This window comes from Leptonotus elevatus, chromosome 12 (genome assembly GCF_054856555.1).
Source record: "Leptonotus elevatus isolate MCC_2025b chromosome 12, RoL_Lele_1.0, whole genome shotgun sequence".
Taxonomy (NCBI): domain Eukaryota; kingdom Metazoa; phylum Chordata; class Actinopteri; order Syngnathiformes; family Syngnathidae; genus Leptonotus; species Leptonotus elevatus.
Window position 1 is genome coordinate 13,476,611 of NC_141250.1, and position 17,008 is coordinate 13,493,618.

Here is a 17,008-nt window from a genome sequence, read left to right on the forward strand (position 1 = left end):
TATGTGGAGGCAATTTTTTCCATATATTTTATCATTGCCATTCAATGTTCTGATCAGTCAGCCTTGGAGCACAGTCAGCTGAGTTATAGCTCAAACCATGCTTACAGTGTGATAGACATGGGCAACCTCTGCAGCAATCACCTCTAATTAGTTTAGCGACCTCTATCGGCCATGTTAAATAGTGCAAAAATACTAAAGTGAGACTCGAACCCTGTCCGTCTGGTTGGAAGACAAGTGTTTATCTGACTAAGCTATTGGCCAGTGATTGTTTTAGTGTTGACTACATGTTTTCTAACGGTCTACAACCTCACTGCGCCGTTTCCTAACCTCAAACATTAGTGTCCCATGTAAAGACGTAACGTGTACTGTACTATACAACCTCACTAAAAGCCTAAGGCTAACCCCAACCATTACTCCGACGGCGAATTGACATACATGTCAACACTAAAGAAATACTAAGATTGTTACTCGCCTGTTAGCTCAGAGGCGCTAGATAAACGTTCGTCTTCTGACCTGACGACCCGGGTTCGATTCCCATTACCTGTACTATTCTTTCGCTATAGAACATGGCCGATAGAGGTCGCTAAACAACAATATGTAACACTTGGGTGTATTTTGGTGCATGGTAAAACGACCAAAATGGTCGTTAATTTTTGGAGAACTTGTGAGATTAGTCTGCCCACCATGGGCTATGGTAAAAGTACGCCGGCAGACAGTAGACTGCGTTTGACATTTTCTCGCACTTTTTCAACCATGTGTTTTCGGCTTCCCAGTCCTCTCTGTATTTTTGCAATCATTTCTGCTAGTGCCAGTCGCATTGCCGCTCTTGCGCTGTGTACTTCCGCAAGCAACATTACATTGATCAGTAAGATGAGCGGATTCGGTATCGCCATACTCGTGAATGAATGTGCTATCAGCTCATTGGTCACAGAGCAGGAGGTCCTTGAAACGTTACCGTAAGTTGTCACATAAAGGGCACTGTTGTTACGGACTATTTTTGACTCACGGTATTACGGGACAAAATGCGTCCCTTGACAACTTATAGTTCTAAATACGGGACAATTCCATATTTCAAGGGACGGTTGCCAACCCTAAGCCAGCCTCTGGCCCAGAGTCAGTTGGGGGTAAGCCCCAGCTCACCCGTGATTCAAATGAGGACAAATGTCATACCGAATGGATGGACGGACGGTTCAATTGCAAAAGTAATATGTATGAATCAACTTGTTCCATCACCTTTGCATTAAGTTTTGGAGTTATTTCCTCAAAGTGCATCAGTGTGACAGGGCAATTCCATTCATCTTTGTTTGCTGAGTCTACATCACAGGTGTTAGAGTACGGTCCTCGAGGGCCTTAGTCATGCACGTTTTCGGAGGTTTATCTACTCCAACACACCTGATTCAATTATCAGGATCATTATCAGGCTCCTGCAGAGCGTGCTGATGAGCTTAAAACTAAATCAGCTGTGTTGAACGTGGGAAACAAACATGCAGGACTCAGGCCCTCGAGGACCAGACTTTGACACCACTGGTCTAAAAGATTAAAGTTGGATATAATGTAATTTGTGACATTATAAAATTAATATTCCATGTGATTCACGACATTACAATTGGTAGGGGGGGGGGGGGAGCACATTATACAGTTCCTATTCTTTAGCTTACCTAAGGCTCTACCATTCAGCTCATATAAAAATGCCATTCTCATACATGAATTACTTCAACTGACAGCTCTCATTTTAAAAGTGTTGCAATTGTCTTGACTGAACTCCTCACCCTACCTCTATGGCCAAGACTGGATCACATTCTTTGGGTCATTACCCGATAGGTTGGAAGTGTAATATTTATAAATTGTGATCTTCACCTACCAGCTCTGTTTTATTCATGCCCTGACTACTGCCAACGCTAATCTCAACCTATGTCATGCGCCAGCTTCTATTCATGAAGATACACTCCAAGATAGCTGCACCTGATGAGACTTCGCCGTACTTCCAACCGGAGGTAAACCCCCGACCTCTGACTTGCGAGTGTGGACAGTCATCACCATCGGTTCACATTGGTCCGACATCTGCCCCACACAGTGCCTGTTGGAGGTCACAGTCTGATGAGGCCAGCAAAACCAAACCTCTTCATTTGCATAGAGCAGAGATGCTAACCTCAGGCCCCCAAATTGGACCCTCGCCAGCCCCTGATGGCACTTTAAGAATTAGCATTAAACAACAAGTCATGTTCAGATGCCTTGCCAAGAATACAAAATGTGCTCTTATCCATAAATGGTATAGTTTGAAAACACTTACTATGTACAAAAGTGAACTTTATCTGGGGTTAATGAGAGGAACTTGAAATAGTGGCAGGTATGTGCTGACTCACATTTATCATTTAACATGAGTTTAAATGTTATTGGTTAATTCTGAGCACTCCCACATCTCCATTTGTAAGAATGTGGACACTAGCAAAACCACATTAACCTTTTTCTTTCTGTCTCAAAATGTTTTTAAATTAATTTTAATTGTGTTGTACAGCTTATAGTTCATATTTTTTGTTTTAATTATGATTTATCTTGGTCATATTAAAAAAAAAAGAAGCAATTAACCTGCCATTTGAACTGAGACCATTGTATCCATTGTAGCTAGCTAGATACAGTACGGATGGACGGACGGATAGATAGATACTCACTGGCTAATGATTTGCAGTGGGGTACCTCCACATTCTAATGAGCTTCGACACAAGTGTTGCATCAAAAAGCTGCTGGAAATGATTTAGTGGTGTTACTCAACCGAAACACAACAGTTATGAACGGTAATGGTTGTGCATAAAATTCAAGAAGTGGATAGCGGGGACAGCTGAGTTAGTATTAACAATGCCATTTTATGCACGGCCATTGGATTCATTGTCAATGTTAATGCAGTGAAGAATGAAACACTACAACTGCAAATTGGATGATACAATAGTATATCTTGGGCCCAAGCACCAAATGGTTTGTAGGTCCTCTTAGAATCTGTTTATCGTTTTTCTTCTAGTGAATGAATCACTTTTTTTGGGGGGGCCCTAAATTGCCTGAAAATGCACCAATTTTGGAAAGCATGTGCATCCTGGTAAAAATATACATACTGTATGTTAGGATTTTGATGACTGAAAACTACACTTCGGAAATGCACAAAATTTGTATTATTTTATGTAGTATTTTATTTTCTGTATTTATTGTATGTATTTATTGTGTATTGAGTATTGTAGTTCGCACTTAATGGGTCAATTTTACCCAACTTTCTGTTGTTGTTTTTTTAAATAGACAAAATTACCCAATTTTTTGACCCAAGTAAAGGATCTGATCAATATTTATGGGTTGTTTCACACTAAAATACCCATTTCTTGACTCAAAGTTGGGTCAAATTGACCCATAAAGTGGTTCGGTCCATTTTTGATCCATAATTGGGTTACTTTTGACCCAACTGTTTTTAGAGTGCAGTATACAAGTATTTAACACTTTGGGTATTTTCCAATTTTCCGCATGAATATTTATCAGCATTTTTTAAAGAATTCTTTGGGTTTGTAAAAATTGTTTTCAAAAGATTGTTACAATACATATGGCTAAATGATTTTAACCCAAGTTGACTGTGAGAAATGTTTACTTAAGAGATTATTTTACATTTTGCAATCAGATCAATTGTATAGCCTATATTTATTATTTAAATATATAGTTACATAAGTTAATTAAAATAACTTACGGCAGAGTATCAAGGCCAGGCGCGGTGATGGTCAGACAGTGACAGTGCCCCTAACAATTTAAATGTAAACCGCATCTGTGAGAATGGGAATAAAGCAGTGGGAGTCTCAGTTTGTTCACTTTGTTCACTTTGTTTGATAACTTTATGTAAAGTGATCAGAGCGTTAAAAACCAAAGACCGAGTGGTACGCTGCATGAGATGGCGCATCATAGAGGGTTTTCATGAGCCGCGTATCAACCCGGAAGCAGCCATCTTGGAGATTCTCCGCTTCTTGTCAGGTAAGTGAAATATTGCTGTGGCAGATCACAAGGTCTCTAATGTAATAATAATTTTACGAGTAAAAGCAGTTTTTTTTTTTTTACCCTCCATCGTGTATTCCAGGTATAAAGTCTGAACTTTACCAAAAGGATGACCCAGATTGGGTGTCATCTGTTGGAAAGACAGGGCAGCAAGGAGGTGCCCATCTCAGCAAAGGAAACTGGAGAATCGCGCTACAGGTATCGTGTGAACCAAATTTAGCAGTGACTGATGATGTCATTGAGGCTATGACCTCTGAACTTCAGAGACCTAGAACTGAAAACTTTGAATTGAGAGATTATGTTGCACGTTTGTCCACTTCCTGTAACCAAAGTGCCTTTGTTTGTAAAGATTTTTTTTTTTTAATCCACTGGCCTACCTACATAACAGATATTGTTAGTTCTCTTCACATTCCTCAGTCCCCACATCCCTGTGAAGAAGTCATACATTTTAGGCTTAATGTTTCCACAACCTTCCTGTGTTATGCAATTAATGTATCAATAGCCATTGCTTCAAGGATAGTGACCGGATGTCACTGATCAGGTCAGAGAGAAGATAACGGATAAAAAAAATAAAAAATTATAATTTCAGGAAATAGTTTGGGAAAAGATGTGCTGTTATTATTGATTGTTTTGAGATTTTTATTTAACGTCCTTCTAACCTTATAGCCTGGGTTGAAACTTGGTCTTCATACAAGCGCCACCATACTGTAATTTTTTTTGATTACTATTACACCCCAGGGCACACTGTCCTTCATTTTAATGCATGGGGTCAAAGAGTAACTGACAAATACTTGACTTTTTAGAAAAAATACTTCCGGGCGATCTTGTTCTATTTAAAACTAGCTGAAAATATTTGAAAGTAGCGTACTAAAAACACAGTCTTCAGATGATACTTATACAGATTACGTTGCATTTTTTTCTATTGATGGTGTGCAAATGTGGTATTCTTCAAGCATAATGAATCATTTGCATACAGGATGCACAAAATGCATGTTTTTTTGTCGCTGTCGACTTATCTGACACGGCTCATGAGTTTGCAGACTTACAGTAGGTCGATACGGAGGAATCCATACCCTGTACCATATCACGCTTATATTATTACCAGTTTATGAGAAGCAACATTGCGTTCTCGCAGATTCTTTGAACTGCTTTGGGATTAATCCAAATAAAGAGTCGGTGTCAATCTCCGCTATTCTGCACAATGATAATGTTAAGATGAATAAAGCGGGCCAAGATGATGGTGTGTTTAACATAACAAAGGGGTTTTGCTTTCCATTGCTTCTCAGGCGTGGAAAACCTTGACTTCATTCATGCTGCAGTCAGTCGTAGTCAGTCTGCTATAAGCTTGTCTTTTATTATTTGCCTTGTTCTTTAAGCTGCTCTGGGTTTCGCTGCATTTCTTAACCCTCACAGCATATTTTCGGTCTCCTCTATCCTCTTTATTTCCTTGTTGGATTTTCTTCCTTACTCTCTATTTCTTATCTCTCAAAGTGCTGGTCGTCTCAGGATTGGGGTTTCCAACTACTCAAATATTTTTTATTTCTTTCTCTTATTAGGAGTTGTAAGGTGATATACTGTGAGTTGAAAACTATTTGAAGGCGGCGGGTCATTGGATTATAAGGGTAACATATTCTCGGAGAAATTAGCATTACTTAAAGTCGTACGGTATTGTGCAAAAACCTTCGGGAATCACTATAACTTTTATTCTAGTAGTTTCATAATGACCACATAAAATACAATTAAGTCCAAAATTATTAATAACCTGAAAAAAAATAGAGTTAAGTCACTTTATGCATCCAGCCATCCATTTCCTATACCGCTTATTATTCAGGGTCACGAGGAACTGGAGCGTGAGTTCAGTTCCCACATAAAGTCGTGTGAGTCTGCCTGTCGCTATATGTGCCCTGCGATTGACTGAAAACCAGTCCAAGGTGTAATTAGACTTTGGCCTGAAGTCAGCTGGTGTAGGATCTGGCTCTTAGGTGACCGTTAAAATGGATGCATGGTATCTTTGGTTCTGAAACGATAGTGCCTGCCCTACTGTTTTGGTATGTCAAAACTGACTGCTGTGGAAAAGATCAATAAAACAGCAAATTTCTTCTCAGAAATAATGGCAATAGAACTACGACTGCACATGCGTTGGTTGCGGGTTCAAAGTATAAGAATTGAGTGGGTGTTGGTTTTCCATTAATGAATTTACATGAGGTAATAGGGCCTGCTTGCCAGACAGAATGTAATTCCCATTTTCAGAATGTATTCGGTAACGAGTCTGACCTCTGACAAGTGGACCGTTCAGAGATGCACGGAGAAAAAGAGAGCGTGACTGACCTTAGAAGAAGAAAAAAAAGATCTCTTACTAAATTTCAAAAGCATTAATTTACAGAGGCTTTTCATATGAGAAAAGGGAGCGATGGGGAAAAGATTAAATAGTTTCATGCATTGATAATATCCCATATTTTCTATCAGAGAAAGAAAGGACGGACCCAAGGGGGAGAGATCAACAAATTGTCTCAGGGCTGGTATATCTCCTTAATTTCACAGACTCTCATTTACAGCCATTTTCATAGAAAAGAGAGGGATTAAATTGCTTCATGCATTGAAAATGTCACTTTTTCTGTAAAAGAGAGAGCATGGAGATAGAGGGCATGAACTTGGCGCTCTTTCACTCTACAATTCTGCTTCATTCATTTCATTGTAAGGCGGCTTCCAAAGCCATTGCTCTGTTCATCAGCTCACATTCAATTTTCACTCCACTGAAAAGGAAAATGTAACATACTATATTGATTTGTGGTGACATTTAAGAGTTTTGCTTGCATCAACAAATTACACAATAAATGAATATATATTGCCTAGGTAACTAAAACACACCCCAGCTTAGTTGTCTGTGCTGTAGAACCCAATTGTTGTCCGAATTGACACTTCAACCAATCAATCACATTGTTGTGCTGTATGACATGTTTCTCATACATGCAACACGGGCAGTGTTGTGTATTTTAAAATCAGTTCCACCGATGCCCTTCAGTGCTGATATGGCAGTGAGTTGAAATGAGCCCCCAACATATCCAGACCACTAGTTTGATAAATGGAAACTAGTGTCTGTGAAACTTTAGCATCGTCCTGAAGTGGCTTTGAAGGACACAACATTATTTGTTAGTCAACTATAATGCAATGACAGTTGAGTCAAAGTTGATTAATCGATGACGTCATCTTTTTTTTTTTTTTAGCACAGTACAGCAAACGGTTTCAATTTAGTAAAGAGATATTTCGACGGACAGACATAGAAACAAATGATTACAAATCAAACCCAGCGCAGTTGGTGGATGCAAATAATATTCTTCATTACAACATGCAGTGTTGTAGCATCAGGTTTTATTCATGTTGATGCTGAAGAGAACATCAAAATGCCTATAGAGAATTTATATTCTTGGTTTTAACACCACCCTTGCTTTAGACTTTGAATCAACCCAAGCCTGATTGCTTACCTTACATAATACCCCAGACATGACGGGCTGTATAATGTATTATGATAATTTATTGCATAATAATGTTATGATTATGAACTGCATGAATACATTGAAAACAATGTAGAGATGTTTGTTTAGATTGTTTTAAATCACTGTTTGGATGGAGAACATGATCATGTTTAATTCATTTGCTCCCAAAAATTTATAAATATGTTCTACTTTAAATATTTTAAGTGTCCCAAAGACATATTTATACGGTTTGTATGTTTTTTTTTAAATGCTAGAACGAGCATACAGAAGGCTTTGATGCAGCCTCTCAACTGCAGAGAACGGTAGAAGATATGGTAGTTATTACAAAAACAACTAGAGGGTGGCAGCAGAGCAAAATACATCAACCAGGGCCATGTTGAAAAAAACCTAATTTCCCCACTGTTTTAAACAGATTTGTGAATAATGATGAAATATATTATATTATATATATTATATTATATTCTAATGCCAATTGCTGCTTTTTTTTTTGATGAAAGAAGAGACTCTAATCTTTCTTTTGGTAGGTTCCATGTTTTTATAGCAATAGAACACAATATTATGTAAGCCTTGCAAAATCAGTAAAAATCCAGTAAAACAGCTGGGAGTAAAGGGGGTTGCTTCAGTGAAAATGGCTCTGAGTATAGTGGATGAATTTCAGCTTCAGTCACATTTGCCATACAGTGAAACCTGGAATACGAGTGACCTGACTTACAATTTTTTTTGAAAATACAAGTCATCATTTGGCCAATTTTTGTTTTGAGAACAAGCGACAGAAGAACAATTCTTTACAAAATAGGCTTCAAACTGTTTATTGCCACTCCCAGTTGACATGACTGTCAAACTAAATTGTTACAATTTAAAACAACACTTTACCTTATAGTCCGCTAGCTCATTGCAAAAATATCCTAGATGGGCTAACAAATAGCATTGTGTTGAGGATTATTTCTTTACATTACATTTAATTATGTCATTTTTCAAAAATATAAATGACAATTTTATAGTGTGCTATTGTTATAAAAAAAAACACACACACATTACAAACAGTTTTATCACTTTTGGGTGAAAAGCAAACAGAAATATAGCATTTCAATTAATTTCAACGGGGAAAGATAATTTAAGTGTTTTGAGTGCGACAAGCGTGGTCACAGAACCAATCAACCTCAAGCCAGTTCGGTGTAGTCTACAATTTATGAAGTCTGTTCTGGTTAATATCTATAAAATTCTGATTAAATGAGTCGAGTTTAGTTTGGATGTAAAAATAATAAGGGCATAAATTGATAAACAATCTGGTTCACACATGTGCACATAGGGAGTTTTTTTTCTCTTCATCACAAAAGCAGGTGTCGCAGGTGAATGCAGAACGCATCCCTGAAATGATGGAATACACACACGGTGTGTGTCTATTAAGTTTCTCGAGCCTTCAGATGAATTCCCTGCCTGTTATGCACATATAATTAGCTTTTAAAGCACTCCTCTGTGAATAGTATCAATTATTTTCTTTCACTTCACTTTCCTTTCCTCAGAGTCAGGTGCATTTATTCACATTTTCTGATATGACAGTGTGTTAATTGAGCCATTAGCTGGAGGTGTGAACGAGAGACGAAGACAAAAAAAACCCCTCTTTGCTTAGGTTCACAAGTGTATGCATCTGCTCCTTCAAAGGTGTTTTGTATTTCATTCAGATAACACCTGTTAATTAATAACAGCCTGATATTTCCATGTGCTTTTCTTCCTTTCGAAAATAACTTTAATGGTGTTTGTAGTAAAGACAGAACTTCTGCTAGCCCCTTGTATATTACTTGCTAAAAAGGTGATATAAAGTGTACTTAAATTAATCTGGAAATATTATTTGTTGCTGTGAATACACCACGCTTCGTGCCAATTAATTACCACACAAGCAAATTAATCAAAGAACATGGTTATTACAATAATGAATAATTCTTCAAAACAGAAGCATCAAGCTGTTTAATGTCGCTCCCAGTTGAAGTTTACAGTCAAACTAACCTTAAAACATGGACTGGTATTTAAAAGGACATAATGTTTCTTCTACGCCTGCTAGCTTAATGGTAGCATATAATGGGAAACACCATAGATGGCCGACAAAATAGCATCTGTGTTGCAGTCACAAATTGGTGCAACACATGTAGACAGACACTGCAATATAACAGCTCTCAAAGGGATGTATCTTTTATACCTTATGAAGAACAACTAACATTCAAAAACTATTTTAGTTGCTGATTATTTACATTATATTACTGTGTTTTTTATACAGTATAATATTGAGTGCAAAACAAAACAAAGAATTACACGTCTATTTAACACATCCAAATAACTTTGCCTTGAAGTCCGCTAGCTTAATGCTAACGGTGATCTTATGCACTGTTCATTTCTTTACATTATATTTAATGATGTTATTATCAGTGTTCATTTTGACAAGAAATTTTTATTTAGTTTTAGTTATAGTTTTTTAAAACTCAAATTAATTAAAGTTTTAGTCACAATTTAGTCATCTGATTATATTTTAGTGTTAATTCAATTTTAATCGACGAAAAAAATAGCAATTTTAATCGACTAAATTGACAGTTTTGTCGATATTTTCCTTCAGCATACATTTAAACTTTTATACAGAAAATTATAACACCTATTTGTAACTAGTTAAACACGCAAGACACATTTAATACATCTTTATTAATTGTTTCAATGAAACATGTTAAACTGACAATGATATAACTTAAGTTTTCACCTAAATAAAAAAAAAGTGCATAATTGCTTGAGATTAATATTACAGTTGCACAATAAAAGTAAACATGTTTGAACATTAAATAAAGTGCAGTAAACACTGAACATTTTTCTTTTCTCCCCACCCTCGTTTTATTCCTTCTGATTGGATTGTGTCACTTTTCGTCACTGTGTTGTTCATCGACAAAATTGTCAGTCAATTTTAGTTATCATCTCAATGAATGGCTTCTATTTTAGTTTTCGTTTTATTTCCGTCTGAATTTTTTTTTCCGTGACAAAGAACATGACGAACATTTTTCGTCGACGAAATATCACTGGTTATTATGATATGTTTTTGCCAAATACAATCAGCACTGCTGTATTTTGGGTGCTTAAATTATCATGAGAATCCAAAAATATTAACAGCCTACCAGTTGGCGCGTATGTGGCACTGGCGATTCTGGAGTGTGCGACTGATCAAATCTCCCTGCTGAGATGGTATCAATCCGTCTATTTCTGTGACCGACACATGGCCCCGCTCAACATCACACCCGTCTGCAGGCGTTTGGCAAAATCTTTCAGGGACCTGTAATATATGTTAGCACACAAGGGCAGGCATCATGTTTTTAACTTAATGCACTATATACAAACATATGCTTTGTACTTTTTGAACTTGCCAATTAATTCCTTTACCACTAGCAGGAAATGAATACCGGTATACATCTTGTTTTGTGGTTGAACAAGCAACATGGTGAGTTAGTGGTTAGCATTTTTGCCTCACAGCTAAAAAGATTTTAACCCATTCTGACTTTCCCAAAACATGCACGCATGCTAGGTTAATTGAAGACTGAAATGTCCAACAGGTGTGAATGCAATTGTGAATAGTGGTTTGTCTATATGTGCCCTGTGATTAGCTGGCGACGAGTCCTGGGTGTACACACCCAAATTCAGATGGGAAAAGCGCCATCTCACCCGCAAACCCTAATGAGGCCAGGCGCTATATAAAATGGATGGCTAGTTTAACAGCCATCTGCAGTCAAAGTCTGTGATTTTACCACCCATGTGTTCAGCCTGCCTTGGTCCATTTTCCGCCCTCCCACTGCGCCTAGCATGTTCTTCCAGACACACTGATTTATTTGTCAAGGTCTTGATGGATCAGGCCCACCAGCAGGGAGCATGCACATTTGCTCGATACCGCTGACAATAGGACTTTTTCATGTGGAGAGTCAATGGCAAGGAATAGAGTATGACTGACCATTTAGTTACAGTGGGTGTGAATGCATATCATGCCATAAAAAAAAAAAAAACATTCTGGCCACGAGTTCTCTAAACTAATGCAAGTGCATTGATCAGTTGATATTCTAAGTCGCCAAAGACAAGATACTATTCAAATTCTCTATCCATATTCACTCTAACTCACTCAAACATAAATATGGAAATCCCAAATTAAGCATTCCAGGTCAGATATATATTCTATAGGGTTCCTATTATGATGTTTTATGTCAATAAAAGGGTTTCTGAAACTGATGCTCATCCTAATGTAAGAAAGAAATGTGGAGAAATAAACCAGAGCGTCACACGCAGAGAAAGTTTCTTCAGTTCATTAAAATATTTCCAAATATTCATATCTTAAATCATTATTCAAGTCTACTCCTAATTTTCTAATTTTAACCAAAAGAAAGAGGTAAATTATGCATGTGTGTATTACAGGCCTTCTCCCCTGTGGTTCATTAGAAGCAATGAAATTCAATGACCCAGAAACTAAACCTAGTCCAAATCAATTAGTAGTAGACATACACATGCATACATTTGAGCTGCTAATTACAAAGGCGGAGTCCGCATCTCAAGGAGGGGTTTCATCTTTGAAGCTCCTTCAAATTGTGTATGATGTTATGCTAAATGGAATATTTTGGTTGGCTTCAATGGTTTAATGAGTTTGAGGTGACAGTAGATGATTAACGGGGGTTGGGGGGTATTTCAAAAGGTTTTGCAGAGGCCTCATTACTTTGGCGGAACAAGTACCATCAAAAACTTCACCAAATTCACAAATCAATTGTCTCATACCAGAAGTCAACAATGTTAGCTAATGCTAAGACAACGTTGTTAGCTAATGCTACAACACTCATTGCAGATTTGCTTACTTTTGCGTGAAACTCCCATCGGCCAAATTTTACATCATCTAGGGCCCTATTTTAACACCCAGTGCAAGTCTAGCACACAACGTAGTCTAATTGTGTGCATGAGTAGTTTTCTCTCTTCTCTCGTATTTTTTAAGCTGCGCGCAGGTAGAAATTTTGCGCCGTTGTGTGAGTGAACACAGCTGACTTGATTTTCCCGGCCAATGAGCGGCTCTCATTTCCTTTTAATTCTGCAAAGGAGAGGTGCACCATCGACATGCTGGAATTGCAGGAGATTGGTGCGCTAAGTATGTTTCAACTGCAAGAAGATCTCTGACACTAAACACACCAAACTAGATAAGATTTACCATGCACGAAATGAAGATGCGCGCATTTTTACGCTTTTTATGTTACTAAGTTGTCAGGTGCGCCGGGGGCAGGACAGTTCTGTCTGCCAGAAGGCTCAGCGAGGTGCAACATAGTGTGCCAAATTCCCAAACACTGTTAGACTTGCCCCTGCACGAAAATGAAGATGCACCTTTTTGGCCCTCGGGTCTCATCTGGCGGCTGGCACTTTTTGTGTACTGTCTCTTTAAGAAAGTAGCAGGCAGCCTTCTGTGGAAGCGCTGGTCAGGAACTGGCCAGCAGGAGCGGACGCTTGGGAAGGAATACCCAAAACTTTCCCCCAAGTGTTTACCTCTCCATTACACGTCATTTCCAGTTCGCCCGATATTAAAACTGCGTGTAATCAAGTGACGGTCGGCGATGAAGTGGATATCAGCGAGGGCCTGGAGAAAAGAAACATGAGAGGGGGGCAAAACTTGCGGAATGATGCCTGAGCGACTGCGCGCCTCCCTACAAAGTTCAGCGAAGGTAGCTAACGTGAGCTAGCTCAGGAGTGGGACTGCTGGATCGGATGGGAAAGTTTTGAAATGACGCGAAACTCTACTTTTCTCACACGTTCCCTCGACGAGTAGACGGGGGAGAGCAAAAGCTACGCGTACGTGTTGTACTTGTAACGGAATGCTGCTTTCTGCGAGTTTCCAGTTACGTTACAAAGCTAATGTTATTTAGCTAAGTGACAGCAGATGATAAACCACCTCAGCCAAGGCAACTTCACAGAACACTGGACGGTATTGTACGGTGAAATGTTACGTCACGAATATACCTGCACTGCGTTACTACGGCACTGAGACGACCCATTGTCTACAACCAATCGATATGTGAAGGTTAAAACGGTAACAAATGGAGATTGAAGAGTGGAGAACAGTAGAGCAATGTTTCTTAAACTTTATTGAGCCAAGGCACCCATTTACCTTCAGAAACATTATTTGACCTTATCAAACTCAACCAATAACCTGTGGAAAAATTTGTTACGGGTGATGAATCCAAGGTCGAACTTTTTGGACATAATTCCCTAATATATGTTTGGTGCAAACACAACACTGTTCAATGCTGAAAGAACACCATTCCCGCAACATGATGAAACAAGTGGAATCTGGTGCCTTAGACAAGGAATGAATTATAAACAGTTTGATATTGCCGTTTGTGTTTGCCGATTAAATAGCATGCAAATAAGTAAGACAAATTGTGACAGGTTTTGTTTCAATTCAATTTTGTTGCAGTTCTTCACACGGGATAAAGAACACATACCCATAACTATTGTTATATTACAGTTTTTGTCTATGTGTGTTGCACCATTTGTATTAAAAATAACGATAGCTTAAGGGTCATGACTGCAACACAAATGCTATTTGGTATGCCGTCTATGGCGCTTCCCATAAAGTTATGTCGTTTTAAATACTAGTCCTAAACTTCAACTGGGAGTGGCAGTAAACAGCTTGAAGCCTCTTTTTCAATATTTGTTTACTATCTTCTAAGCGCTGCTTGTTGTGACGTGAGCCGAGTTCACTGCCACCATGCGACGCTTGTATATCAAGTTTTTGCTGTCAAGTGAAAGCAAAAAAAAAAAAAATTGCACAGTTTTTCTTACTGTACAGTTAGTTTATAGGTCCCATTAATGGTAAGGAAAGTTTTGAAATTATTTAACTTTATCTTTACATGACTAAAACCTGTCATTTGAACAGGGGTGTGTAAACTTTTAATATACACTGTATATTTGAAGCCGTTCAGCATTAACCTGTGGCTTTAAAAGTCATGGTTCCTATTTTACACAGCAACCACAGTGTTTGTCAGAAGTACTGTTTAGTGCACTGTTAACTTTTGCATTAGCTCAGGTCATTTTGCTCAGCATCTGTGGTTCCATTTACACCACTGACTTTCCCTTCCACTCGCTGTGTGTTTGCTTCCTTCAGGCTTCCAGCGTGCCGTTCTACTACTTTGCAGTTTTATCTACTACTGCTACAGAGCGCTCCTGCCATCACCTAAGACCTCAAGGAAGCATCCCACAATGAAAGTGACGGTGACATTTGGGCAGACGGGTGTGGTGGTGCCTTGTAAAGATGGATGGACTGTGAGGGACCTCATCCAGCAAGCCACCCAGAGATACAGAAAACTGCTGGAACAGGTATTGTCATCTATATTAGGAACTTGCTCACTATCATTTAAAGCATAGATTGTCATGACATTTTACAAGCATTCTTGTAAGAAACTCAAAATAAATTAATTTGAATGGGGAAAACAGGTTCCTCTTGTGACTGCAACTTTTCTCTGTTTATTACGGGTGCATCTCATTAAATTAGAATTTTGTAGAATAGTTCATTTATTTCAGTACATTTAAAACGTGTAACTCCATGTGTAACAGATTCATGAAACACATAGGAAAATACTCATCAGAATCCCGACATTCTATACTAAATTGAGGTTTTTGTTAGCTGTAAACAATAATCATCAAAATGATAATAAAACAAAACATGATGTTTGACTCTGTATGTAATGAATCTATACAATGCATGAGGTTTTTGAGCAGAAACTGAAATATATTAAGTATTCCTCAATGTTTTTGATTTAAGTGTCTCAGAGAAATGCAACACTCTAGAGTTTAGAAGACCATATGCAAATATAAGTGTATTCCAGTAACTTCCCTTTTTTTAATACAACTTATTACTGCTAATATTGTTGAAATGTTAAACTTTTGATGCCTGTAATGAAAATAAAGTAATACTTTTAGTATAGGACCATAAATCACTAACTTCATTTGTTGAAGTAATTGGCATGAGTTCCTCTACAGTATCCACACTAACTTCCGTTTACAGCATCTGGTTGCATGTGTTACTTCACTTTATTGTTTTTTCTTGTCAGACCAATGCAATCTCACAGGCTGTAATTAGATTGAAAAGACGAACAGAAAGACTGACTTTGTTATGCCAGTGCGGGATATAATTATGTTAAAGCGGCAATGTAAAATCTATTCATCCTAAATTTGCATACATAAACTGAAGTGAAAGAATGCTTGTGCGCAAAAGTAAAAATGTTTAAATATAAATAAGTGAAATATGCATGTGTTATACTGTGGTCGACTTGCACAGTAGAATGGCATGACTGACCCATAACATAGTGGTTGAGCTAGGGTAGGCTAGAGGTACATGCTTAAGGTGAATAGGGTGAAATACGTCCAAAAAGATTTGTTATGATAGCAGAGATGAATGAGTCACTTTTGTGTCTTGTAGTAGTGTGTACTGAAGGAGATGGGATACACTCTGTTAGGTCACTCACCTGATGTTTCTCCTTGGCTCATATGTCTCCAATTGTCATCTAGTACAAGTACAGCAGCAAAAATAATATTGTGTGAGCAATTACTAGAATACACTTTAACGGATGTTAACTCATTCACTGCCATTGACGGGTATAGACGTCAAAAAATCATTTGAACTATTTCTATTAGTTTCAAATTTTCCCCCACTTTTGTTAACAAGAGTATAAAAACCTAGATTTTTTTTATTGTACATTTAGAACATATAAAATGTGTGATTAATCGTGAGTTAACTATTGAAATCATGCGATTAATTACAATTAAAAAATGTAATCGTCTGACGGCCCTAATTTTTAATAATCTTTTCTTTTTTTTAAATTAGGGGCATCAGCCGATTAAATTTTTTAATTGTAATTAATCACATGACTTCACTAGTTAACTCATGATTAATGAACATTTTTATATCGGTTCTAAATGTACAATATTTTTTTCTCTCTAGGTTTTCATACTGTTGTTAACAAAAGTGGAAAAAAAATGTGAAACTAATAGAAATAGTTAAAATGTATTTTGGACGTCTATAACCGTCAATGGCAGTGAATGAGTTAAAGATGACTAAATAACACATAATTATCCTTTTTTTTTTTTTTCAATACCGGCCATATGGCTCAGTGCGAAGGATTATTATTATTATTTTTTTTTTTGCTGGTGGTGTGCCCCCGCCGCCGCTGAATGAATAGAACGGAAACACTAGAACAGATTAACTTCTGTTAGCGTATACATTCGTCAAGTATGTTTTTCAACAGGTGGGCGTGGAAGAGGGTTCTTGCCCACCTTGTTTGTGAAAGCGGGGTTTGTAAACAACCCTGTGGATGACGACGAGCACAAACTCGAGGAGAGGACTAAGTTTAGGGGGGAATTTTTCCATTTGTCACGTCGATTATGAAGGAGAAAAATGCCAACACGGAAGTTAGACATGTTTAGACATTTATAGTACAAGACATTTGTTATTG

General features: G+C 37.8%; 1 protein-coding gene and 1 long non-coding RNA gene across 5 annotated transcripts in view; one reads left to right on the forward strand and one right to left on the reverse strand.

The window, feature by feature from the left end:
• The window catches only part of LOC147164654 (uncharacterized), a 30,473-nt gene extending 26,643 nt beyond the window's left edge, over positions 1-3,830 (reverse strand). Inside the window, exon 1 of the long non-coding RNA XR_015096681.1 lies at positions 3,719-3,830. This is a non-coding gene — a long non-coding RNA (uncharacterized LOC147164654). The remainder of the gene's footprint in view (positions 1-3,718) is intronic.
• Positions 3,831-3,981: 151 nt separating this feature from the next.
• The window catches only part of LOC147164656 (partitioning defective 3 homolog B-like), a 129,572-nt gene continuing 116,545 nt past the window's right edge, over positions 3,982-17,008 (forward strand). For 2 of the 4 annotated variants that reach the window (XM_086091198.1, XM_086091201.1), the window contains exons 1-3: positions 3,982-3,996; positions 4,100-4,215; positions 14,662-14,873. In XM_086091198.1, coding sequence (XP_085947324.1) covers positions 14,757-14,873 — 117 coding nt within the window. In that variant the 5' untranslated portion in view covers positions 3,982-3,996; positions 4,100-4,215; positions 14,662-14,756. Of the gene's footprint in view, positions 3,997-4,099; positions 4,216-12,947; positions 13,347-14,661; positions 14,874-17,008 lie in introns of those variants that run through there. The other 2 variants (XM_086091199.1, XM_086091200.1) reach the window with 2 other exon arrangements.